Source organism: Lycorma delicatula, chromosome 4 (genome assembly GCF_047948215.1).
Source record: "Lycorma delicatula isolate Av1 chromosome 4, ASM4794821v1, whole genome shotgun sequence".
Classification (NCBI taxonomy): Eukaryota; Metazoa; Arthropoda; class Insecta; order Hemiptera; family Fulgoridae; genus Lycorma; species Lycorma delicatula.
In genome coordinates, this window is record NC_134458.1 from 98,603,137 (window position 1) to 98,630,695 (window position 27,559).

The window sequence follows — 27,559 nt, forward strand, 5'->3', positions numbered from 1 at the left end:
AATTAATCTTAATCAAAACACCCAAACACTATTTTGGGCCCACAGAGCATCCATGAAATCTTCTTCCTCCATCTCACATGGAACATCATAAATAATAATCAGTGGCGGCCACAGAGGCTTAGTGTTAACAGTGTTAATTGGATATTTACTTATCCCTTATATCTTTTTCAGTTTCAGTATCGTCAGCCACAATTCTAATACCTTTTGGGTTTTCCTTTAGGCTGACAATCCACAGACCCCGCCTCCTAGCATCCAATGTCTTTACCACCTAACCTTTGAAGGAAGCTGAGGAAATATCAGTCGGTTTATCAACCAACATCACCTTTGGTATAGAAACCGCTGGAGTTGAAATGACCTCAGACAGTAATCTCATAGCCAGTGCAGGAGGAGTAGTTTTTACTCTCTCATCCATTCCATCCTTAAACGTCTTAATATATCCTTGGAACATTTCATTCCTTTTAACAGTCAAAAGTTGTAATTAACATAACTTCTGCACACGGGATAGAATATACGTTGCACTTCTTTCTTTAATGTTCTTTAAATTAAAAACATACTCTTCCACCTCATTACACAATCCATTAAACATACTTATTAGTTCAGTGACTATCTCTGGATATCAAATCCATTGGAGGCCAACTGCTTCTCTAAATTCTTCAATGCTGCAACCTCAGCCTTCTTTGCCTTCAGGGGTGGTAAAACTTGTTTTGCCTGACTTGTGGGGCCAAAAATTTCCACGACTAATCTAGTGTTGGAATCTGAATCAGATTCAGATTCTCTCACGGCAGTACCTGCTGTCTCATCAGCCTTCTTGAACTTTCCAGACTACTCCTTTAGTGAAGGCATCATTTTACCTTTCTTTATCCACTTTTCTGTGCCTGGTTGGACGAAGTTGCCACACTCATGCTATCTCCATCAGAGCCATCACTATTCCTTTCAACAGCCAAAATGGCCTGTTTTAATCAAGATTCACGACCACTCATCTTATAAAATAAATAACACAACCTAGCTAACAAAATCACAAAATATAAACAACAGAAAACTGAACTAAACAACCAATCAGATCTAAAGTAAACAAATGTAACAACCTATCAGAAACAAACCTTAACGTAAACAAGCTGAGCAACGATCTATCAGAAACAACAAAATGGCTACTGTTGCCAAGGCCATTTCCAACGTTAGCAATGGTAATAAAATAAACAACTACCTATCAAATAAATAACTTTAACTAAATAACCCTAAATAAATAATGATAAAAATACAGTAACTATAACACAACAACCTATTTAGAAATCTCCCAAAAGTCTATAAGTATATATATATAACTTCCAGTAAAATAGCCCAAATGGCCTAGGCCATCGAAGCAAACTGTGAATAATAAAAATTATCTAAAATCTAAATACAAACAACAACAAAAGTTAAACTAAAACACAAACAACAAAACTAAACAAACTAAAAAAATGAAAATCCTAAAACAGTAACAGAAACCACAAATTAAAACTTTTAGAAGAGAGCTTTGTAAAACACATCTGTACTGGTCAGAGCTGCGTGTTGAACTTGCAGTAACATACAGTATCAATATACTAAATTAACAGATACAATTCAAATTCAAAATGCTTTTCAATCTTATGTTTGCGTAATTAAAAAGAACCTACAAGCAATAACGTTAGCTATTGGCAAGGTGAGAATAGATACACCAGTCACTGAACATAGTCACAGTAGCGATGGAAATCTTTAGAAATGAGTAATTGAAAATCCTTTATTTATAAAATTGGTTCAGTTTTATGATTTCAAAAGTGTGTAAATTTGAATAATTTTCCGCTTTGTTGTTTTTAACTTATTTCTACATACATCATGAAATTTTCTATCCATTCCTGCATAAATTATTGTTGGGCATAGTTCAAATTTAAAAGTTAATATTTTGACTCTGTTACATTTTCATTGAACTATATACATACATTGGTGAATTAGTTGGTATGCTGCTTTACATATATTATATTCACAACATGTATTAATCAGCATTTAAATTTATTTCTTACCATCTTTTATCAGAACTGTTAGATGGTGCCTATCTTGTGTATCTATATATGATAATCAAACATGTGATTCCCTATACTATAGATTTATTGTAGATGTGATTTTAAGAAAGCATCTCAGATTATAATTTTTAGTATTGGCCAAGTGGGTTGCATGGAAACTGGAATTCCTTTCTAGCTGCATTTTACTTAGTAATTCTTTAAATTCATATATATATATATAGTAAAACTCCTTTTAGGATACTACTCTTTTTTAGTAATATTATCTCTGAATGACATATTTCCCAGCAGCTTTCCTATTTCTATTTGATAACCACTCTTAATAAATACCAACAAACTCTCACCATAGTGTATGACTTGCTCAAAATTAATTTAAAATACCTTTAGAGTCACATTATATTTAACTTGTAATTCTTTTATTTAAATGTAATTAATTGTTACATTGAACTATGGTAATCTACATATGTTATTTAATATCTTTCAGAACACAAAATGATTAAATAAAGTTGTAAAAAAAAATTATTGTAGCTGCAATTAGTTTATTGATCATGACATTTCATAAATTAGGCTTTTTTCTGACAGTTGTATTTGGTTAAAACCAGACTATGAACCCCGTTTTGCTGATTATATATACTGTGTGTAGTGCCAAGATTAGTACAAAACAATTTTTGCTGGTAAATAATTCTTTCTAGGTTTCTTAAAGTAAATAAAACATTTGATTCTAAGTTTTGTTTCTTTATGAGTGTCAGATTAATATTTGGTAAAATGTATCATTATATAATAGTAACGCTGCTAATTGTAATTCCTTTCCTCAATAATAATCTAAACCACAGAAATGTTGAGACATAAATTTTGGTAAAATTATTTATCATTGATCTTTTGTTACCTCATCCTGACACCCATAGGGGAAGACACCCTCTGCCATCCACTCCTTTCCTAGCGCTTACGGGCTTTACTGAAGATCATCTTCGAAACCTTGGCTTTTGACATATTCCAGTCCACCTTGGCCAGGATGCCACTGATGGGAATGCCACAAGTGACATTCCCATCGGTGCACTACTACTTAATGAACTTAAAACAAAACACATCTTACCAAGTCTTAAGTAAGACTGAAAGGAGTCAACTAAACAGAGGAACTGAACTACCTACTCATAGAAGGTAAAAGTGAGTTCAACACACAACATGAAACATAAAAATATTATGCAGAACAATAGCAACACAGTAACATTAAAACAAAACAATGGACAAAAACATAATTAATAAAAAAAAATATCAACAAAAACAGAATACAAGAGAAATCCAAGCAGGGCTCTAGATTCTCTCGGCAATCCTTTCCTTTGCTAAGTACACTATAAAACTCTCTACTATTGCCCATTTGGCCTGGCTCCTCCAGTTTACTCGGAGATCCAACGCCACCCCAATAAGATCAAGCCGACATATGGTCTCTGTGCGCATTAACCCATACTTTGAGCACTCATAAAGAATATGGTAGGTGTCATCCAATTGTCCACACTGAGGACACATCCCACAATCTATCAGGCTGAATTTCTGCAATGTGTCCCTAAAAGCACCATGGCCAGAAAGAAATTGCGTCACATATTTATTAGGGTGCACCTAAGAGGTGCTTCACAAACCAACAGCAATTGGAAAGAGATTATACGTATAACGCCCACCCACTGTCTCATCACATCTGGTCTGCCACAAGACATTACCATGTTGTTCAATTTCTCGAACTTTATCCAAAGTCAACTCAATGGACTTCTTAGCAACATACCACTGCTGCTTCTCAGACACAATTATGTCTATCATTTTCACGCCTGCAATTTCCAAGACTACCTCCCATGAAATAGTACAGTATGCATCCATTACCATTAACAATATTAGGCATTGATCCCTTAATAATATATGTCCTGATAATTTTTATACTTTAGCCAATCCATCCAAACAGGTGCCGCAAACAGCACATTAGTCTTGCATATGCCTTTATACTGGATGCTCATGGTCTTAAACTTAAGACCCCAATCAGGATTGACCACACATCAAATACCAAAGAAGGCTTTGCAGGCCTTCATTGTGACATATTGAAGGTGTTTCTTAAATTGCAGTTTATCATCAAGAAACACTCCAAAGTAACTTTGAACCTGAACATATTTTATATGCTGGCCTGCCATCAAAACACAGACTTGCCGACTCACACCAAACAGCCTTTGAGGAGCATCATCTTGGTCTTTTCTGGGCTAAACGACATCTTATGTTGATGATCCCACAACTCAAGCATCCTGCAAGCCTGATTGGCTAGGAGTTTAACCTCCCTCTGCAAGCCTCCTTCAACCAGCAGGAGCCCATAGTCAGCATAAGCCACAATGCAACACCTCTGGGTAATCTCAGCCACAAGAGAGAACCAAACTCCTCCATCCACAATAAAAGATCCAACATGCTGCCCTTGGGACATCCCTTAGACAGTGTTTTGCTAATTTCATGGCTGTCCTCACAGAGCAGCACATTCCGATGACTGAAGTAACTTTGCATAACTTGCAATTCACTTACAGTACATTCTCTTTTTTGAAGTTTGTAAATAGCAGAAGGCCACTATAAATTATTAAATGCTCTGGAAATGTCCAGGAAAATCCCCAGGACATATTCCGTCTCACTGGTTGTTGCCACACTCATCACACGGAGTATGGCATCCTCAGTACCCTTTCTGGGACGAAACCCACACTGATTCTTCATCAACTCTTTGCGAGGTTAACCTCTCATTTATATACAGGTACAGATCCTTCTCAAAGACCTTGCCAGTAACCAGAAGTAACATTAGAGGCCTATATGATGAATTAACAGCAGGATCCTTGTCGCCAACTTTAAACAATTTCACAATCCCCTTCTTCCAACACACAGGGAAGTATCCTCCAAACAACAGTTTATTAAATACATGTGTGGCAACTCTCACAAATTATTTTTTATCATTTTTGTTTACTACTACTACTATTATTACCAATAATAATAATAATTCAGTTGCCATTCTCAAATTTTTATAGTCGTTCAACTGAAGTTTTTATTCCTAATAAGATACATATTGCTCTTTAGTGGTATTACTTATTAGGATTATCATTAGAATTAATAAATGTCATCAGCATGAGGGAAACTGTAATCAATGTTGTTAAATTTTATTGATGTGTATGTACCAATGTTTTTTTTTTTTTTTAAATTGCTTTGGGCATTGGAATTTTATCCTTTCTGTTAATCAAATGTTTTAGAATCATTACGTTATAAATGATGCAGTTTTTCAATCATACTCAGTACTAATTTATTATTATTACAGTTATTAGGGTAATATATTATTTACCCAATCATTTATTCATTGATTTACTTCATTGTACTTTGAATTTTAAAATTCATGTAATGAAATAAGGAAAATATATTTCACTACATATTTATTTTATTTGTTCAGTTGATCAATAATTAGCGTTTGTAACATTTCAATTATCTAAATATATTTTCCTTTTTTTTTCTTCGATCCTGACCAGCAGAAGTACTGTGTAACAACTTTCATTTAGCTTTCTTTTTTCTTTTAATGTTTTTCCATGTCTTTTCATTCTTTCTGACTGTTTTTATCCTCTTTCTTGTGTCCATGTTTCTCCTCATATTTCGGAGTGGATTTGTTCCAGAATTCTTTCATTCTTTGATCATTTTTCTAAACTTTTCTTTAAATTAATATCTTCTGCAGTTACCTTTTAAATTAATTTCTCAAACATGGTACCACTGATATGGTAAATAAATAAGTTAACAATTAATGTAATCCACCTTACCAGCATGTTGATATGTTCTTTAGATCTTTCGGTTTACTTTGAAGCCATCATCAGAAGTTAAAATGAATGTATTAAAGTCAAAGTTTAAATACGATTTTTTAAACTTTGAATTTAATGCATTAATTTTAATTCCTGATGATAGGTTCCAAGTAAGCCAAAAGATCTAGAGAACATATCAACATGCTGGTAAGGTGGATTATATTAATTGTTAATTTATTTATCCTTTAAATCTCTAAAGATTTCTGCACACCATATTTCCATTTTTTTAATTTGCAAATTGGTCATTTATTTTCTTTTTTAATGTATTATTATTAATTCTATAAAGGTGACTGTAAAATTGAAGTTTTTTCCTTTCAATTATATTAAAGAATTTTTCTATTTGTTCTTTTAATTTTAATAATTACATGAATCCTCTTGAATTATTAGAGGTTAGAATTATTATGGCTTTTAATGTCAGTTTTATACACACAAGTTAGGGTGTTGTTTAAGAGGGTTTTTACTGTATATGTTTTCGTGTTGTTATTTTTTATGTGTGAAACTTTATGGGAAAAATTACAGTATTTCTTATTAGAAAATTGTCGTAATAAATTGCAAATTAAACCCACAGAATGTTTTATAATTAATTTATGTACAAGATTTAATTACTATTACTTAAATTTGATAATTATATTTTTAGATTGTGGCCTTGTTACACATCGTACTTGTTCTGCTACTGGTTTACCAACATGTTTACCAGGAGGCATAGATCGTCCTACTCGACTTCACTTCAGATCTGGTGAGTTTGTATTTGAGAACTTGTACCAGTATTTATATTAAATAAATATAAAATATGTTTTAATAAACATTCATAAAAAAATTCTTAAATACAGTTGACTTCTGACTATAATTTATAAAAGTTATTCAATATTTGTGGTAGATAATTCAACACAAGTAAGAAAAAAAAAACATATTAAAATATATCTGGGCTTATTCAAGTTTACCTGTTAACTTCTGTAGTTTATTTTAAAGATTCTAAATTTTTTCTCTCAAGAATCCTTACAAGAATTGCAAAAGTCAACTTAAGAGAGCAAAATAATTGCTTGTTGGGAAACATACTTTTATTATGTTACTATTTTCTGACATCTGTGTTAAAAACATCCGAGTTAAAAATATTGTAAATGAAGTTGTTTTTCTTGCCTGATTCATCTTTGCTCTGCTTTCTGGTTTGCCTGACATGGACTTTCATTTTCACAAAATAAGTGATTTAATATAAAACAAAGTCTTCTGTTTGAGCCATAATCAGTAGTGAATAGTATGCTCTAGTTAGAAAGTACTTATACAAAGCATGATTTTTTATCATGGAATGTATGAGAAATTTGAATTTTTAAGAAGTTGACAAATGTAACATGAAATTAAAGCTTACTAGCTAAATTAGCAATACTCAATATCTGTTTATATTTTATTTACCAGAAGAGGTAAACTCTAGACAGAATTCCAATAAAATTCTTACGATATATTTTTAAATAGATTTCATAAGAAAGCTACCTATTGTAATGGATACCATGGTTCGATTTCTGGAAAATTTTGACTTATCTTCGTGTTTCACATCCTCTAGACCCCAAAACCACCGTCAAGCTCAAAAGTTTATATATACATTTTTATATATATATATATATATTTCACTTTCTTGTGGACACAATAACTGCCGTAATTTTGCACTAATCACTTTCAAATTGTTTGTTAAAAATAACTCGTCCCAAAATATCGGTCAAGTTCATTAATGACCAAAATTGGACCATGGGGGTGGAAATGGGTTTTTTTAAAAAAAAAAACAAAATTTCACTATAACTTTATTATTAAGTAAAATATCAAATTCGTTTAAAGTTCCTACTATTCTTTGGATAAGGGCCTACAACTTGTCTAAGTAAATTTTTTTGATATCGCCAACCATTGGCCCAGGGGGTTGAAAAAATGGGATTATGAAGACAAAAGTATCATACCTTCCTTAATAGGCACAGTATTGAATCGGTTTAAAGTGGTCATTAGTCCTCTAAAAATTACCTAAAACTTTTATTGAAACAATTTTTGATATGACAATCCTTACAGCAAGGGATGACCACATGTTGCTGGAATTTTGAACTTTTTTTTTTTTACCTTTTTTCACATGCAATCATTGTCGTATTGAGTAAGTTTGAAGTTTTTTCTTAACTTTAAGGTGGAAATCTTTTCTATCCCTTACTTAATATTGGTGAAATCTACCTTCGCCTTCCAGCATGCCGAAAGACATTTTTTTTAATTGTTGACCCCTGTACATAAGGCAAAAAAGATTGTTGAGGTTCTATTTGCTAAAAAGCTTCTTGTAAATTTGTGACGTTTTTTTTATCTGATCAAATGCCAAAAATACTATTTCGTGTGGTGAGAGCAGCAGGCCCTTAACAAATATTTCTACTTAAATAAGTTATTACACAACCCAGATTTTGTTTATTTCTAAGATAAATCGTACAATTTCTTTAGAATCGGTTCTGTCATACTTACATAATGAATAAGTAAATGGAAATCAAGATGATCATGTAAATTAATTCAGTTTTATAAGAAATACAAGGATATCTGGTATATAAGCACTAAATTGGCAAAACGTTGAGTTTTTGTTTATTTTTACATTTAATGAAAAAAGAAAATACTAAAACTGTATTTAAACACATTTGTGCCAGATAACACGAATCTGCGTTGGTTATATTAACCTCTGTGCCAAATTACATAGATATATTGTAAACAGATATTGCCTTTTGTTCAAATTCTAGCGTCAGGCATGTTTTCAGATTCTTGTTTATTACTCTGGGTTCTTACTAAGACTATGTAATACATCATACAATAGTTAGTTTTTTTAATTTCTCTTGTTATTTTATTTTGTACAGATTTTTTGTTGTTTTGTTTATGGGAATTATGAGTGTTGGTTTTTTTGCATTAAAAATATATTAAATAAAACTCTATTTTTACATAAGCAAAAAAGATTGGTTTATTTTTCAGTTTTCTTTGCTAATTTCTTTTGAAACATAAAACAGGATTTAACCAAAAATAATTTAATTTAGTGGATTAAATTAAAATTTTGATGTAAAAATCATATGTCATTGTGTATGTTGTTTTTTTACCGAAAGAAAATTTTCAGATTATAATAGTAATATAATTTTTAAGATCAGGATTAGATTTTATTCACAGAGCAAAAAAAGTTACAATAGCATTTCGGTTTGTAGGAAGTGTTAAAGATTTCTTATTAATAGCTACAGAATTGACAACTGTTCTGCTTGTATTGGTTCACATTAATTTAAAATCGTCCAAAAGTATCATGCTCCATTCAAAACATATTACATTCCAGGAAATTAGTCCATAGATACAGAAACAAGTTGAATTAAAAATCATACTGCTCTTCTTTTTTCTTTAACCTGTTAAAATCTGAAAGTGGTTTTTTACAGTTTTTAGTCTTTTATGATATTGTAATACTTTCATTACAATTAGAACTTGAAATAAAGCAGTACATGAAAAACATTTTCAAATTTCTTAGTGTCAAAAAATGTTGTTATGGATAATCCATAAATAGAGTTATTAGATTTAAATGTAATAATACGAATCATTCTGGAATCTACCTGAGTGATTTCATTTTATGTACTTATCTGAATTAACCTAAACAAAAGCAATATGATGGTCTATGTTTAGTGTTTGGAATGGGGCTTTGCAGTCAGTTTAGTCCTACAGATCAACAAGCTCCACTTCTTGTTGTACGTTGTGTAGAAGAATTAGAATCTAGAGCGCTTAATAATACCAGTCTGGATCTCTACAAACTTTATCGTTCTTCACCACCCTCTGATAAACTGGCTGAACTGCGAACCAAGTTTAATGAAGGTAATTTAGTAATAATTATGTCCAAAAAGATTTGAAAATTATGAAATTGCTCATGTAATAATCTTAAAGGAATTTGCTTTCTTTAAGATTAAATCTTGGAAGGATTTGCTTAGTTCTTATTCAACTAATCCTAGACTGCTTACACTCTTTTAATTAACTTTGTTGCTAATGCGACACAGTAATTCAGTGTTTATATATTGAACATTTCCAATTGTTATTGTGGTTGTTCCTTTGATACAAAGGAAGCACTTTATTTTATACCCTTGAAATTATAATTTTATATTCTATTCATGGTTGAAACAACAGTGTTACTGGGCAGACAATCCTGTAAGATATAAAAAAAAACTGTTTACAGTTTTGTGATCAATTTTTATATTGTTGCCAATAATTATGATGGAAGGATTGTACAATTTTGGCTTTAAGATTTGCTTTCCTTAATTTGCCTGCTTTTTCTGCAAAATTATTTACTGTAATTTTATAACCCTTTATAGTATTAGAATATATATTTGTTTTAACTTAATTAATTGCTGTTGAAGAATTATGTTTGACTTTTCTTTACCAATATTTACTTTTTAAACTGTGTTCAGTTATCCCCTAATATTAAAAATATTACCCATCTTTGCAAGTATTTATAAAGGATACATAGTAAAAGCTCGCCGATTCAGAATTCAGAAACGCAAGAATTATTTGTATGTAATTTAGATGATACTACTATAAATATACTTGTGGTCTCAGTAGTCTGAATACAATTGTCAAGTACTCTGAATTTTTTTTACATTTAAACATCTGAGCATTCTGTCATATACAATCTAAAGTATGCTAATTAATTAATCTACCTTTTTTATGAAACATTTTTGTACGTCAATTCTGTATGTTTTTCATTAATTTTTTTTTACCCCTTAAAATGGTATATTACACTTATATAAAACACTATTTTACATTCTGTATTTAAAAACAATTGATTAAAAAAAGATATTGTTTAACCACTGTAAATGGAAAAAATAATTATGGAACATCATTTGTTGTTTCACTGAATAGTAAAATAAAGATTTATTAGTACTGCAAAGTGTGGTCTTTTTTTCCTAAAGTGGTATATAAAACACAATAATCTGTACATTATTGCTTGTAGAATTCAGGAAATGTATTTGTGTTACAGTGGTAAACATGCACTCAGAATTTTCAGGTACCAGTCAAGTCAAAGAAATAAACTAGGAGATTTAGTGTGTATTATAGCATTAACGTTCAGATCTTGCTTTATGTTTTGTATGCTTCACCTCTGTTTGTGTTATTTGCATTTATTCTAATATTTATCACAGAAAATAATTTATTTACTCATTTACCATAAAATCTCTATTATCCAAAATAGTTCAATTTAAATCCCTTTTTGTCTTTATAAGATTTTTGAAAAACTGAGAATCATAAAAAAATTTAGCCCAATATATATAGTGTATGAAACACAAATAATAAATATACATAACTAAGTTCTAAGATAGATTATGCAAAGATTACCTTGAAAGCGGGAAAGGGCAATTAAAATGTAGAAGTGAGATAAAAGATATTAAAAAAAATATCTATAAATATAAATAAGGATGCATTTTAAATTGTCTGTTTTTTTTTTGGTTTTTTTTTATTAATACCTAAATCAAGGATGTACAACAGACACTGATAGATCCAGATGAACTGCTAATGTTCTTAAAAGTATTGTGCAAAAGTTATCAATAAAATCTGATTATTCTATAACAGAACTGCTATAAAATAGGATTTTATAAATGTATGCAGACTCACAGAGTCTTCAACATTTTTATATTTCAATAAGTGATACAGACTTACTGAAATATGTAAAGTTACATAAGATTTCAAAAGTAAACCCATTATTTAAAATTTTAGCTGATAAATTCAAATTTGTTAGTAAACTTTGTTAAAGACGCAGCTAATAGTTACTAAATTTATTGAAAGGGTATATCTTGGCTAGAGGCAGATATTCCCTTGAAAGCTGGTCAAACCGATATCTGTACATTTGAACTACATGAATCAGATAATGGCTACTTATGGAATTTCATTTTATACTAAGTAAAATTAACTCTTCTTGTGTTTTATAGAATCTGCTTGAAATAAATATTTTCATTTTAACCTTTACGGAACATTTATTGTGTAATTTAGATGAATAACATCTCTTCAGGCATCAGGTTTTCAAAGGAAAAAATTCTGACTGAAATGGTTGCCAAAGAATGAGCAGTAGAGGACAGTCATTAAAAAAAAAAAAAAAAGATAGTAGCATTTACTCAGAAAATATAATTCTGATGATATGGCATAGTAAAATTATTATCTTCTGTGCTATTGTGTGCAGGGATGGGTCTGTTAGTTAAAACTGATCAGAGGAAACCTGAAATGCTAAGTAATTAAACTATTTTTAGTTACTATAAAAAAATGCTCGCATTACTATAATTGAACGTAGAACATTTTTTAAGAATTGCATGATACCTTTGTTCACAACTCATTTTCTTATTTCTAAGAATTTTCAGATATGGTTTAGCCTTCAAACTGATAGAGAAGAGAATGGAAAATTATAAAGCATTGGTGAGAAGAAAACTGCCTTTCAGTAGAGGCTCAACTGATGGCTCATGGAGGGCCTACATTGTTTGTACTAATAACTTTGAAAAACCACATCCAGCAGTAAAAATATCATAGCTGTGTAGTAGTTGCTTTGTACAGATTCATTCTTGGAAAAATTAAGGAACTAATTTAAGGCTATTTACATTGTAACGAATCATTATGTTTCAACAAGCGCTTCAGAATATATATATATATATATTATGTACCACAATTTCAGGTATAATTGATTCTACTTGAGAGATTAAACACCCCAAAAATGGCATAACCATTTTCAAGAATAAAAAACAGCCTATGACAGGCTTACTTGGGAAAGTGAGGAATGAATTAGTTTCCTGTTGGTTTCTTAGTTGATTTGAATAAACTGTAATGTATGGGCATGCTGAGTCCATAGATATGGAGATTATACTCATCCCTGGTGCTGTTTTAAACCTTGGTTGCTTTACACAGGACGTAGTGTTAAGAAAGATGGGGACAGATTTTATAAAGCAAGCAATGGTACTCTTTTCTGTTGGAAAAACTTGATGTGTGAATATGTAACACAAAACTATTTTTTTTTAAGTATAATTAATTATAAAAAAAAAAAATATTGAATGTAGATATATTAAGTGATTAGATAGTTAGCATCATATTAGTGTGAATGTTTTTATTAGTCTGTGATCTTGAAAAAGTTAAAAACCATAGTATGTGGTGTTTTGTCTCTGTTATCTTGTATTATGAACATACACATAATTTTTATTATTTTATGTATATTCATCATGAGACTTTTACTAAGTTGTACTTACAGTTAACTAAGTTATTTTATTTTATTTAAGATATTACAATTTTATTTACTTTTTTAAAATTAAGTCCAAATGGACTTGGAGCTTTTTAATCTAGAAGTAGAAGTTAGTACAAAAAGTAAAAATTTTGAGGTGAAACAAATTAGAATACTTAGTGCAAATAATTAAAGATATAGGATGTAAAAATTGAGCTGAAATTAAAAGAAAAATACTGGATGGAAAGTAATGGGGATATGCATCATATCAGTCAAATGAGTGATAATAGAAAAAAATATATATATATTTATTAGATTATTGATTTACTATATTACGTTTTCAGATGTAGCAGCAGTTGATCTGAATATGTATGAACCAGTTTGTATAGCAAGCATATTAAAAAAGTTCCTTAGAGAATTACCAGATCCTGTGATTCCGGTTCAGTGGTATGACAGATTCCTTGAAGCTTCCAGTAAGTAAAGTTTATGTAAGCTAAACTGTTATGTTATTGTGTGTGAAAAAGTACTGTATTTTTCTTTTGGCAAATTCCTCTTTATAATACAGTAAATTCACAACAGACAATTTGGTTTGTTGTAAGATTTCAGACAGTTGATAGAAATTAAACCAAAGACTTCTGATTTCAGTTCTGAAGTGTATTATTTTTAATTGATTCTGTGTATGAGCTCTTGGTCTGGACTAAATGCATAGTACAAAATTCAAATAAACAAAACATAGACTGTACTAGATTATTATATGTTAACTATAAAATAATCAAAGTAAAAACAAGAATATCATTGGCAAAAGGAAGCATTTGATAAAAAGAAACTGTTATTGTGTAATAAGATGAAGTTATATGTTGAAGAAGTGTTAAATCTAGAGTATGTCTAACATGGACGCTAAGAAAAAGAAAGGCTGGAAGCATTTGAAATGTTGGCATGGAGGGAATTGGAAAAGATTAAATGAACAAAGTGAAAAATGAAGAAGTAATGAGTTAAGTTAACAAGAAAATAAGCTTAGTCAGAACAATTCATAATATGATGGCTGGAATCTATCATGAAAGAAGAAGGATTGATTAAAGCAGTACTAGAAGGTGTAAAAAAGAGAAACCTGAAAAGACTGTAACAATCTAACAGGAAATGAGAACTTATAAGATTTTAAAAGTTTAGCTGAGAATAGAGGAGAATGGATATGGACATGTTGCAAGGGTCCTGCCTAAGGCCAGAAAACCATTTGATGGTGAACTATAAAACGTTAAAAATGAAAAATCCTTGATCTCTACAGTTACAGTTTTGAAGCCAAAGATAGTGGCTATTCTATTAATTTTAGAATAATTTGTGATACATAATTATAATGGTTTTATTCCCAACTAATATAAGAGTAGATCTACAGAGATTGACTGTATGATGGGAAGTAACCAGAAAGTTTTTATCCTCAGATAAAAAGCATTTACATCAGCATTATATCCGATTATGACATGTTGATGTGCTATAGTTCCCTGAGGTTCTGTAAGGATACTTCTGAGGTCTTTGATATATCAAATATATTAACTTGAACTTTCGTGTGGTGTGATAATGAAAACCTGTGATTATAATATCAGTAGGTTTAAAAAATTACATTTATATTTTCAGAATGAAGATCTAATACTTATTGTTAAATATACTTAGTACAGTTTTATTTAATTATCATTATGGAAGTATAAAACACATATAGGCCATTCAGATTCTGTTTCGTATTACTCAATTTTAACACATTAGCATAATGAATTAGATCTGGTATCCAGAGAAAATTGAGAATGACGTAATCATACTTAGTTCATACACTATGTAGATGAATAACGACTTTACGTAATTCCTCATGAATCTATACCAGTATCCTCATATGACTTTATCATTACAAAATAAAAGTACATGGTAAATATAAATTATTAATCATATCTATTCTGTGCCATTCATGAAAATTCTAGGTGTTAATGATCATCTGGTAGTGTCAGTCACTGTAAAAATGTGTCAATGGTCATTATTGGTTGTCATGTGATAAAATTTATGTAAAGTTATAGTTTAATTTTTTGAATTTTTTGGGTACTTTTTATCAGTTATATAAAACATATAATGAACATTTTTAGAATCTATTTATACACAAATTACATTCAAAATTCTTTAAGTGTCCCAATAACCACATTGCTTATTCTGCTTCACGTAAAATTGAAAATCTGTGATTATAATATCAGCAGCTTTAAAAAATTACATTTAAAAAGTATGTAATTTATTACAATTTAACGCAAAATATTTAGCTTATTTTTTTACAAATCTTTTTCACATAATATTATACTGCTACTGTTAATATTAAGTTTGTTTATTGCATTTTCATTTTACATCTTGTTATATTGAAAGAAGAGTAATATTTTGTGTTTACTGTTTTTATTGAAGATTGTAGTGGAAGCAAAAATGTAAAATATCAGTCCCAAATAAAATAATTTTTTAGTATTAACAATAGCAATGTGCGTGTGTGTCTATGAGCATATGCATGTGTGTGTGTGTGTGTGTGTGTGTGTGTGATATGGGATGTAAAGGGACTTATGTAAATTAAGCATAAAAATATTTTACATCAGTTCCGTAAGTAGTACTGAAACAGTATATAAATGTATCGCTGTTAACAGAGAGATGATGATACTTCAATCTAATAATGTGTAAAGACATGTGAGCCTTGTACCATATTACAAAGACCACAAATACAGGACCATAGGGACTTGTGCTGCACTGTGATAAACTCACTCAAAAAACTGCTGCAGTGAACACATTAATCTTCAATTATCAAATATATCCTGTGCTTTTTCCTGAACCAACGTTTAACCATACAACCGCAACCTTTATGATCAGTTACGAAGTGTTGGATCAATCTTTTATCATTAGTGATTTCATTTATTATTTCCTTAACAGTTTCTCGGTTATGTATTGTTTGGTCTAAAATTAAATATTTCAAAACAGATTTATTAATACTAGTCTTATACCAAAACGTGAAAATTGTTTCATATGAATCCATTCAAGATATTGATCAATAACTATTGAGCGATTTAATTCATCAAGAATTTTTTTCAAGGGTTGTTTTTTTTTTGTTTTTCCCAATGCATAGATTTTTCTTTAATTTCTTCCAATTTTTCATCTATTCTGAAATAGAATAGATGTATTCTGATGTACCATCTTCTTAAACAAATTCATAATCATGTTAGAAGCATTCACACAATTTATAAATTTCTCATTTCTGAAAATAAATTCATCAAAAGCCTTAGGGATTATTTCATCGTATTACGGAAGTACTCATCTTATACATAAATTTTTATGCAACCTTTTTGGTAATGTGTTATAAAATATTAAAAAATTGTTGAAACCAAGGGAATGCTACTTGCTTTGCTGTCAGATCTAAACTATTCATCCAGTATGTATGGTTACACATTTAGCAGATATCAAGTATAACAATATCTTAAAAAGACTATTTTTCATCTGGCCTTTCCTAACGCAGAAAATTAAAAAAATTACATTAATTGATCAAAATTTGTATAATAAGAATGAGAGAATAAATGTAACTCAACCAGTTATAAGGAGTGTGAAATATGATTTCTGTTCCCTGTGTTGGTGAGCAAAATATACAGTATTCCTTTTTTCCCGTTACTATAGTGAATGAATAATAAATAGTCCAAGAGATAGAGCTGAAAAAGTGGTTTGATCTTTGTCGTGTGCAAATTTTATTGAAAATCAATGTATTACTAAGGTATGTTATGGATCCGAGCGGGCTGACAGTTTTGTTGGTACAGGGACCAGGTAACACAGGTAAAAGGTGCCATTTTTCTGGGAAATCCTATCCATCAATGTGGTGCTTGAAAATTTGTACAGTGAAAGTTAATAATGTACTAAACGTAAGTTCGAAAGGGCTGACAGGTAGGTTGGGACGAAGGAGTTGGTTGACTGGGGTAAAATTGGCCAAAATTTCTGCAAAAAAATTTCTTTGTGAATATGTCAGCCAATTGAACCAGTTGTTCTGTAACATTTAACAATGCATGTGTAAAAATGGCTGACAGCTGGTTGGTATGTAAGGCATTAAAACGGGGTTATATTGTCACGTGTCCACATATGCACTATGCGCACAGAGCACACAGATACACGCTGTATGTTGCAAATAACATATGTAAATGCATTTTTTTATTCTTTGTATGTTGATTAATGTTTTAATAATTTAAATTTGCAAATAATTTATATCTTATACAATAGTTTAGAGCCCTATTTCATACTCATTTTATTAGAATATTCACTATGCAAGGAAATTTTATGTATGGTTTACTATTTGTATATGAAGGTAGTATATAATGAACTATTTAATTAGCAACAATCCATGAACTTAAAAAAAAAGTACTCTTTATATATAAAATGAATTCGATCATGACTGAGTGTGCGGGACCCCACGAAAGTACTATTATGATAAAATTAAGGTAAGAAATGTATTATCTCAATAGTCTGTAATAGGTAGTTTGTATTAGCAGATTTTAAAATATAATGTAACAGTACAGAGGAATAATATGAATCTTAAAAAGGTTAATTTTAATAAAATACACACACACATACATACTACAAGATCAGCATAAGTTTATACTGCTTTACAAAAGAAGTGCTTGTGCTAATGTGAAGAAAAGCTGGTGCTGAGCTGTTCTATAAGGACATTTTCAGATAAAATTATTGCTTGTTAGCTGTTGTAAACACTTTTGATGCTGTTATTTCTTCAAGTAATTTTTTATGTTTTATACACTAATCCTAGTAACTTTTAACATGTAATATTAATTAATTTCAAATCAATAATGTCACCCAAGATTTTGGTATTTTATATCTCATTAAAACTTCAAATATTTAATCTGAGATTTATCTAAAAATTAATTTAAATTAAATTAACGTAACATTTCTAGCTTATCAAAATCATGGCTATTAAGACAGTTATGTATTTCTAATACTACATAAAAATATAGAAATTTGTTAAAAACTGAAAAAAGTATACATTTGCTTTAACCTTAAACAAGCAAATGATAAACAATACTGCCACAAAGGGTTTAAAAATAATGAAATTTCTGAAAATTCTGTATTATTCTCCTCAAGTGTCAGACACAATACCTAAAATTGCCAAATGTTTATTGTCATAAGTCATATTATTTACATTAACAAATTAAAGAAAATTATTTTCATTTCATGTGTTAAAAAGCAAAACGCATCTTAATGCTCAATGATGCATGTACGTAAACGATCTCCTGTCATTGACCAAGAGGGTTGACCACAGAGATCAACAGGAGATTGTTGACCAGCGGTGTATAAAATATGCTATCATTGTACTTCTTTCATTCTGAATGTCTCGATGTGAATGTACACTCATACTTCTATTTTAATCCATATATGAAGTAAAAATAAACCTATAGTGTAACAATTTGTTTTAATAACTGTATGTAATAGCTACATGTTGACTTGCAAAAAAAGAATTATTAAAGATTTATTGTCTATGTTTCTAAGTAATTTCTGTGTCATACTTATTACTGAATGCTCATTAGTCTAATTATTTTTTTTTTAACAGGAATTTGTAATGATGAACAATGTGGCGCTTGTTTAAAACATTTAGTGCAAGAGCTTCCAGAACATCATAGGACAACTTTAGCTTATTTAATGTCACATGTATGTCGTTTGTGTCAAATGCAATTTACTCGAGGAAACAAGGAAGCTCCTACAATTCTAATACAAGTTCTTTGCCACATATTTTTAAGGCCACCTTGGGAACGGATCATGTATGTAATTTTAAATAAATTAGTCATGTAATTTGTAATATGTACAAATATGTGTAAAAGAAGATTATAATTTTTTGTAGAAAAAGCAAACTGACATAATACAGGGTGTCCCATATAAAACGCAACCCAACCTTATATTGGTAGATATTGAAATAATAAAAAGGCATGTGTAAATGTAAATGTAATTTTTATTATTACCATCCATTACCTTACATTTAGAGTAAATGTTGGAAGTGGCCGCCATCTTCTTGAATACAAGCTTCAATTCTTTTTACAGCGTTTCTTGCAACTTTTTTCAAAGTTTGTGGCTGGATATTTAATACAGCTTGTTCAATATTGACTTTCACGTGTTCGTGGTTTGTTGCTATAGGCTTTTTCTTTGAGGTAACCCCATAGAAAAAAATCCGACACAGTCAAATCTGGAGATCTTGGTGGCCACAAGCCTCGACCGATAACACGATTACCAAAGAATTCCTCAACGAAATCAGAAGTTGAACCTGCGTAGTGCAATGTCGTACTGTCATGTTGTAGCCAGCAGTGTCTGTCTTCCTCTTCCAAGAGTGCAATGAACTAAAATATAATATCCTGATATCGTTCTGCATTAATGGTGTACTCGAAAAAAATAGGACCAATTATTTTCTTCCACGATATTGCGCACCACACGTTGCGGGTGTAATTGTTTTTCGTGATAAAAGTGGGGATTTTCAGCACTCCAAATTCTACTGTTTTGGCTGTTTACGTAGCCATCCAAATGAAACCGTGCTTCATCTGTGAAAAATAACTAATCCATAACATTAATTCCCTCACGCAGAAATCGATGGAACCATTGACAATATTATAGCCGTTTTTCTTTGTCGGGCTCAAGAAGTTGATAAACTGTTTGAATGCGATGAGGTCGTAATTGTAATTGTTTGGTCGCCCGATGAACAGTTGATTTAGACAAATTAATTTCAGCAGACAAACGTCTGATCGATTTATTTGGCGAGGTGAGTAATCGGTCTTTGATTTCAGTGACTGTATCTGTATTCAACACTGACGCAGATCTTTTGTGTTTCTTGTTATTAACAGAACCAATCTCTCTAAATTTTGCAACTAACCTTAATACTGATGTTTCGTTAGGAGCTGGTTTATCTGGGTACTTGTGGCGAAACAAATCTTGCACTGCAACCACTGATTTTGTGCTGAAGTACATCTAGCGAAAACACCATCTTGTCTCTAGCAATACACTGAACGTTATGATTGCATTGCTGTTACTAACACTGGTAGTGTTCTACTGCGTCGCCATGATGTTCAGATGTTGGACGAGTCCATTTCAGTAACGAGTAGGGGAGTAATCTTGACTTTTGAAATTTCATGGATGAGTGATTGATGGGTTGCGTTTTATATGGGGCACTCTGTATAAGAAATATGTATTAATAATTTAGGTTCTGTAACTTAGATGATTGTGGATGATATGAAATAAGATACCATATAAAAATTTTTTATTTGTAACAAGTACTAACATAGTTACGCTATTTCTCTACATAGTCGCCACTCTGATTTAGACATTTGTCGTAGCATGGTACCAACTTTCCAATACCCTTGTCATAGAACGGAGCCGCCTGTGTTTTCAGCCATGTTTCTACGCTGGTCTGCAGCTCGATGTCTGTGCCAAAATGTTGTCCTCTTAGCCAGCGTTTCATGTGAGCAAAGAGGTGAAAATCAGATGAAGCCAAGTCCGGGCTGTATGGTGGGTTGATCAAGCACTTCCCAATGAAAACGCTGCAGGAACTTCTTTGTTACAGCTGCAGTGTGCGGCCGAGCATTGTCATGGAGAAAAACAGTGCCCAATGACAACATTCCTCTCCGCTTATTCTGAATTGCCCTTCGTAGACGTTGAAGAGTCACGCAGTATGAGGCTGCAGTGATGGTCATGCCACGTTCCATGAATTCCACCAAGAGAACTCCATTCCAGTCCCAGAACACAGTAGCCATACACTTTCTGTTGGAGAAGGTTCGCTTGAACTTCTTTGGTTTACTGGGAGACTGAGAATGCATCCACTGTTTGGATTTTTTGTTTCTTCAGTTTCAAAATGGACCCATGTCTCATGCCCTGTGATAATTTTGTTCAAAAAATCTTCTCCTTCATTATGGTAGTGCTGGAGAAACATTAGGGAGGCATCCATTCTCATTGTTTTGTGATGGTTGGACAGCATCTTGGAAACCCATCTCGCACACAGTTTGCGGTACTGAAGTCTCTCACTCACAATGGTGTAGAGAGCTGATCTTGAAATTTCAGGAAACGAATCACTCAATACAGAAATTGTGAACCGATAATTTTTTCGAATTGCCTCATCCACTCGCTCAACAAGATCATCGGTTGACACTTGCTTCCTTCCCTGACCGCCTGCATCATGAACATCTGTACGTCCTGCTTTAAAGTTCCTGCACCATTGTCGCACTTTGCTGTCACTCATTGAAGTTTCACTGTACACATTACTTATTTGTCAATGAATTTCAGCTGCATTACACCCCTCAGCCTGAAGAAATCGAATTACCGCATGCACTTCACACTTGGCGGGAGATGCTATTGTTGTAGACATGTTTACTTGCTAGCTGCGTGTTCAGAACTAAAGGAAGTGACACGGCATGATTGAAGGCCATACTAGAGATGCTGTGCAATACATATGTGCAAAGGTTCATCCAAGTTTTGCGCACGTTTTTATTTCGCGACCAATCAGACCTTGAAAAAAAAACCCTCTTATATTTAAGAGTATTTTATGTTCTAAGAATTTAAAAAAATGTTTTTGTTTTAATATTGTCTTACAGTTTGATTTTAAAAAAGTTTTAAAAGTTTTCATTTTCTTTTGATTTTACAAACTGTTTTGTCTTATTTTTAATTGGTTCTAATGTATTGATGTGTTCAATTAAATATCTTTAGTTAAGATCTAAACTACAAACAACAGTTGATGGTGTTAGAATATTTTGAAAAATTAATCAAAATTTTTGCTTAATGTGTTTTGTATTTATGTCATCCATTTGCAAATTAAGGAAAGATTTTCTGAATTATTATTTTTTTCTTGTCATGAAATTAAATCTATCACACTAAAATAAACTTTTTTCTACAGACAAGTTGTGTATAACACAGAAGCTCACATTCGTATTATGGAATTATTATTATTATATGGAGAATGGGGAGAAAAGCTACCTGAATTCGCATCTGCACCAGCGCTGCCTCCACGTAAAATTTCACGCATCGTCCCATCAAATGCACATCAATTATATGGTGATGAGGTATCGCTTTGCGACATGCCTCGAACACTTCAAGAAGCCGAGTGGTATTGGGGAGAAATAACTAGGTAATTCATATCAACCTCATATTTTTCTTTATTAACACTTTCTAACTGCTAACACAGCCCATAGTAGAACATTTTCTATTAAAAACATACTGCGGGCTATCCTGGCATCTAGTGCTTATATATAGCTACATTAGGCTCTATTTTATATTTTTTAGTGCTACTGGATCAACTATGTGCAGTGTAGCATGATTTTTTTTTTTTTAGTTACTTATTCATTAAAACGCTTTGATCAGCCTCTGCTTAGTACAAAAGAAATTTTTTATATTCTGTGATCAATATAATCAGCATCAACTGTTTTCATAGTTATGTATTTTTTATTTAATTTTGGTATTATTTATTGTTTTTAGCATTATTTACTTTTTAACAAGTATAACATACTTTTAGATGTAAAATCAAATCTGTTGTATAATGTATATAAAACCTTTAAATTATTTATTTAGCCAATAATTTTATAATAAAGAAAAACATAAGATCCATATAAATGTAACTTTTGTTTTTAATGCATCACAATTTAAAAAAATTCTAGATTGTTTGATTTTATATATATATATATATATATATATATATATATACATATATTACTGACTTTTTTTAATGTATTTCAGTTAAAAGATAAGTTTTTCAATGAAGAGAAAATATTAATTATTTTAGTTCTATTTAGTAATTATTTTTAAGTAAAATTCATATTAAGTATTAAACATTTATGTTTTAATAATTGTTAGTTTTTAATACGATTAAAGCTTTGGAATGATAAAAACTAAAAAAGAACTATTTTATGCAGATACTCATTTTCAGTTAAGCATCAAGTTGGATTGAAAAAAATTAAAGTTATTCTGTAATAAAGGTATGTTAGTAGTTGGAAATAATTAGATTTTTTGATACATTTATTTTACATTCTTGAAAGTCCTATATAAGACTATTATAAAAAGTGTTAAGGTACAAACTGTTTGTTGAAGGTGACCATATTAAAAAACAAAAGTGGTTAAAAAGTATAGACACTTATTATTATAAAGCAGTTGTTATAAACATAAAATCATTTTTCAGTTAATAGCATTGTGCTGTAACAATTTTTGAAAAATCAGTTTGGATAAACATTTTTAAATCTACTTTTATATAGAGAGAAGAAAAACCATTTCGGATTGACAAGGATATTTAAATTTAGTGTATGGTTTAGATTAAATTGTGTGATCTGATGTCGTTTATTATGTCTGTATGTTGTATTATTATTTCTTAAAAAATTTTTAGAGACGAAGTCAATGAAAAATTAATGGACACACCGGATGGAACTTTCTTGGTTCGTAATGCTTCCAGTAAGGGTGGAGAATATACTTTGACATTAAGGAAAGGTGGTTCAAATAAATTAATTAAGATCTCCCATCGTAATGGGAAGTATGGATTTTCTGAACCATTCAAGTTCAATACTGTCGTTGAATTAGTTAACTTCTATAGAAATGTGTCATTGGCACAGTATAATGCAACACTGGATATAAAATTACTTTATCCAGTGTCACGATTTCAACAGGTATGTTCATTTTCAGTTTTTCCTTTTTTTAATACACTTGTACATGTATTATTAGCAGATAATAAATTTAAAATTATACTATTATTTTATGGGTGGTTATATGCGATTTTGATTTGATATAAGGTGAATATTTGATTTAAATTAGGGAAATTTATTGTATGAGAGTTGGTATGTGTGGGACAATGCAATTGCACTGGATAGTTCTGTATAACTCCATGTGTTTGTGTTATTAATCCTGAATAATTTAATGTTGTTTTGTAAGTACACAATATGTTTATCATTGAAGAAAGTGTATTCATTATCTGATAGTACAGTATTTTGCCCAGCCTTTTTAAAATTTTTTCATATAAATGAATTCACTGAAATGTTCAGCTAGGCAGCACTAGGAATAAAACCTCTAAAAAATTAGTCAAAGGTTTTGCAGTATCAGTTCTGTTTGTGGCCAAAATTGAATTGGAAAAGGGGTTTTTTTTTCATTTTAACAGAAAAAATGTACATATTTTGCTCATGACTCATGATCATAAAGAAAAAAGTTAAGATAAGGGAAAGTTTAACTTAGCTCATATCACTGTTTTGAAAATTTTAGAAAATTTTGCAAACATTGCAAACATTATATTCAGCTTGTCTATATGCTACATGAAGGTGATTATTTGTGGTCTACAGTTTTGTTTTCTCATAAGACTTTGTTTTTCCTCTGTGGATTTGTAAATACCCAGAACTATTGTTTGACATATTTTCAAGGTGACATCATACATGAAAATTGGTATGTTGTATATTGTCTGCATATCAACCAATAATTTTTAAACTATGAATATTAACTGCTAGCAACTGATGTTATTTAGTTCATTACTAAAAGATGAGTGTAACTGTTGGTTGTAATAGGATAATTCCACGTTTCTTCACTCTAGAAATTTACTTCATGGGTTTTTTCAAGAAAAAATTAATTTCTTGGACTCTAGACCTTATTCCCCCCCTGATCTCTCAAGTATAGCTGTTTTTGTTTTTTTCTTCTAAAGGAAAAAGTTTACAGTAACAACTTTCAGTATAGTTAAAGACCAACTATTGCTCCTCCTGAACAGACTATTTTGCCTAAATATCGGGGAAGGTATCCAGTCAGTGGTTAATTAGGTAAATAAATATTTAAAACATTTAGTAATACATTGAGGTTTTTGTAATAGTCTTAAAGTGTCTGCAAATAAAGTAAAATTAACAGAGCAAGTAAATAGGAAAAAATTAATATTTTGAAACACCTTTAAATTGATCACTGTATAAATAAATAAGGTAACTTATTTTGTTAAGTTGTTTAATTTAATTCTTTTAAATGTTAGTTTTAATGTGCATTATTTTATTAACACTTCGGTTTAATAAAATTGACTGTTAATAAATAAAATATTATTGAGATGAAGTAGGTTATTGAATATAACCTATTTAGATCCTAGTTCAGTGTTATGCCTGGAAAATAATTTACTTTGTATGGTAGCCAAAATTTGTTATTGTACACTGTGATTTTTGTTATTGTAGCCTTTAAATTCAGCGTTGAATGAATATCACTTAGATTTCACTATTTTAAGGAAATAATTGCAGTCAGACACAAGTCCTAACTTGCTAAAATTTCTGTTGCAAATTAATGAATTGGTGTAGGAATGTGCAAAAAAAGTTGCTTCAGAAGTTTTTTTTTAGATTGCAAACACCCTGTGTTGATGTGATAGATCCACCTATATTATGTTGCCTTTTTTCATTAAATGTAATTCAAGTACTGTTGATTGCCTTGTTTATGTGTCCAGGACACGGTACTCTTTCAATTCCCTTGCATTTCATGAGTTTGATTATTTTTTTTCCAAACTGATTTGATGTAGAAATAAACACTGAAAGTATTAAAAGTAGATATATTTCAAAGTGAACATTATTTATTACATGAACAGTATGTTAATTGTAAATAGATTAAATTTTCACCAGAGCTAATTCTGGTGACCTTTATGAGTGGTTCTCTTCCCTTTTGAAGGTTCTTAGTCTATCATAATGCTTGTTATTTTGTACTTGCTACAAGATTATTCAGAGCTTAAGCAAGGGAATAAATTATCTCCAAAAAAATCTTAGGATAAGAAGGGTTTAAAAGCCAAAGAGGACTTTATTAATTGTTATCCCTTATCCTTACATCAGATTTTATAACAACTGGAAAACTAGAAAGCCATGGCTATTAAAACCACTATATTAATCTACATATCTACTCCCTTATTTAAAAATGTAACTGGTTCTTAGAAAATCTTGTGTATGCTAAAATTTGTTTATTAGAAATAATAAAAGGTGATTTGCTTGGGAAAAGCATCAATTTGTTCTTCATCTTTGAGGAAGGTAACTGTTTGTTTATTAAAAAAAATGAAACTGAAGGTTTATTTTACATGGAAATAAAATTCAACCAAAAGTGAAATACACTTAAGAATCATTGATTCTTTTCTTAAGTGTATTGTAAAATATAATTACTTAATTTGTGAATTTATTTTCTTTTATTTTCTCTACAGTGAAAATATGAAATAGAGGTTTGATTGATGGTCAGATGAAAATAGGTATGAACTGTGTTTGCTTTGATTCCCATCTTTTATGATCATACGATTCACAGAAGCTGTAGATTTCTTCATTAACAAAAGATTTTATGTACATCAAGATTTGAATTGGTTTCATCCAAAATTTCTATAACACCATCTTCAATGTGCTTTTGTAAATAGTTTCCAGAGAAGTTTTACCATCCTCCAACATATATCTCCTTTGTATATTATTTTGTGTTTTTCTTAGATGTATCCTTCCTGGTAAATATATTACTGTTTTATATAAACTAGATTTAATTATGGACTCTGAAGCTTGACTGAATTATCCTTTTTGTTTGTGGAAACAAACAAAAGATTACTGGTAGCAGAACTTTCTTAAATCATTCCATTGTAATAAAAATTTCTAAGTCAATGGATAAGTGTGTGATTATTGAATGTGAATTATAGTTACAGTTGCAATTAAATGAAATACTTTATTTTGAGATTATATTTCATAATTTTTAGTCTTTGTATTTTATGTTATATTTGAAATGTGTTGCTAAAAAGTCATACTGTCTACAGCATGGATACCACAAATTGTTCACTCCCTTCTAAAACGTAAACATCTCAATAGTTTGATCAATTAGATTGTCACGACAGGTTACAAAGGTTAGTAGTAAATTATCTTTACTGGTAATTAAAAAAAAAAATCATTTTCTTTGTGTTTATATATATGTTATAATCTTAAAAGTTGAAGATAATTTACAAATAATTACATTTTTCATTACTATTATTACGTAGGAAGAAGAGATTGCTAGTACAAGTGATATGGAAAAAGTAGCAGCACGTTTAATAGAAATAAACAAAGAGTATATGACAAAAACAAAAACATATGATGATTATTCTGAAGAATTTGAAATGACTTCGAAAGAAATCCAGTTAAAAAGACAAGCCCTTGATGCGTTTAATGAAACAGTTGCTATGTTTGCAGAGCAAATAAAATTACAAGAGAGATTTCAAAAAGAAGCACAACCTCATGAAGTGAAGAGGTAGGTTTTTATATTAGTGTGAATATTAGGAGTTAAAAGCACAAACACAAATGTGTTAATTTGCACTGACTTTGGAACTTGAGATGTTTTAGTTGAAAAGGTTTGTGTCTGTTTATATCATTAATAAACAAATAATCAGTTAAATTAATTGAACAGAACTTGAGACAGGTCTTTCAGTTCTCTTTATTTTAATCATAATTTACCTACATTATTATACAAAATGCATTCAACAAAAA

At 30.4% G+C, this 27,559-nt stretch overlaps 1 protein-coding gene across 8 annotated transcripts in view; it reads left to right on the forward strand.

Annotated features, from left to right (window-relative positions):
• Nucleotides 1-27,559, forward strand: part of Pi3K21B (phosphatidylinositol 3-kinase regulatory subunit alpha) — a 300,183-nt gene that overhangs the window by 244,141 nt on the left and 28,483 nt on the right. For 7 of the 8 annotated variants that reach the window (XM_075363761.1, XM_075363759.1, XM_075363758.1 and 4 more), the window contains 7 exons: nucleotides 6,516-6,614; nucleotides 9,530-9,715; nucleotides 13,427-13,555; nucleotides 18,685-18,892; nucleotides 22,000-22,230; nucleotides 23,476-23,752; nucleotides 27,076-27,323. In XM_075363761.1, the coding sequence (XP_075219876.1) occupies nucleotides 6,516-6,614; nucleotides 9,530-9,715; nucleotides 13,427-13,555; nucleotides 18,685-18,892; nucleotides 22,000-22,230; nucleotides 23,476-23,752; nucleotides 27,076-27,323 (1,378 nt within the window). The remainder of the gene's footprint in view (nucleotides 1-6,515; nucleotides 6,615-9,529; nucleotides 9,716-13,426; nucleotides 13,556-18,684; nucleotides 18,893-21,999; nucleotides 22,231-23,475; nucleotides 23,753-27,075; nucleotides 27,324-27,559) is intronic. The other variant, XM_075363763.1, reaches the window with a different exon arrangement.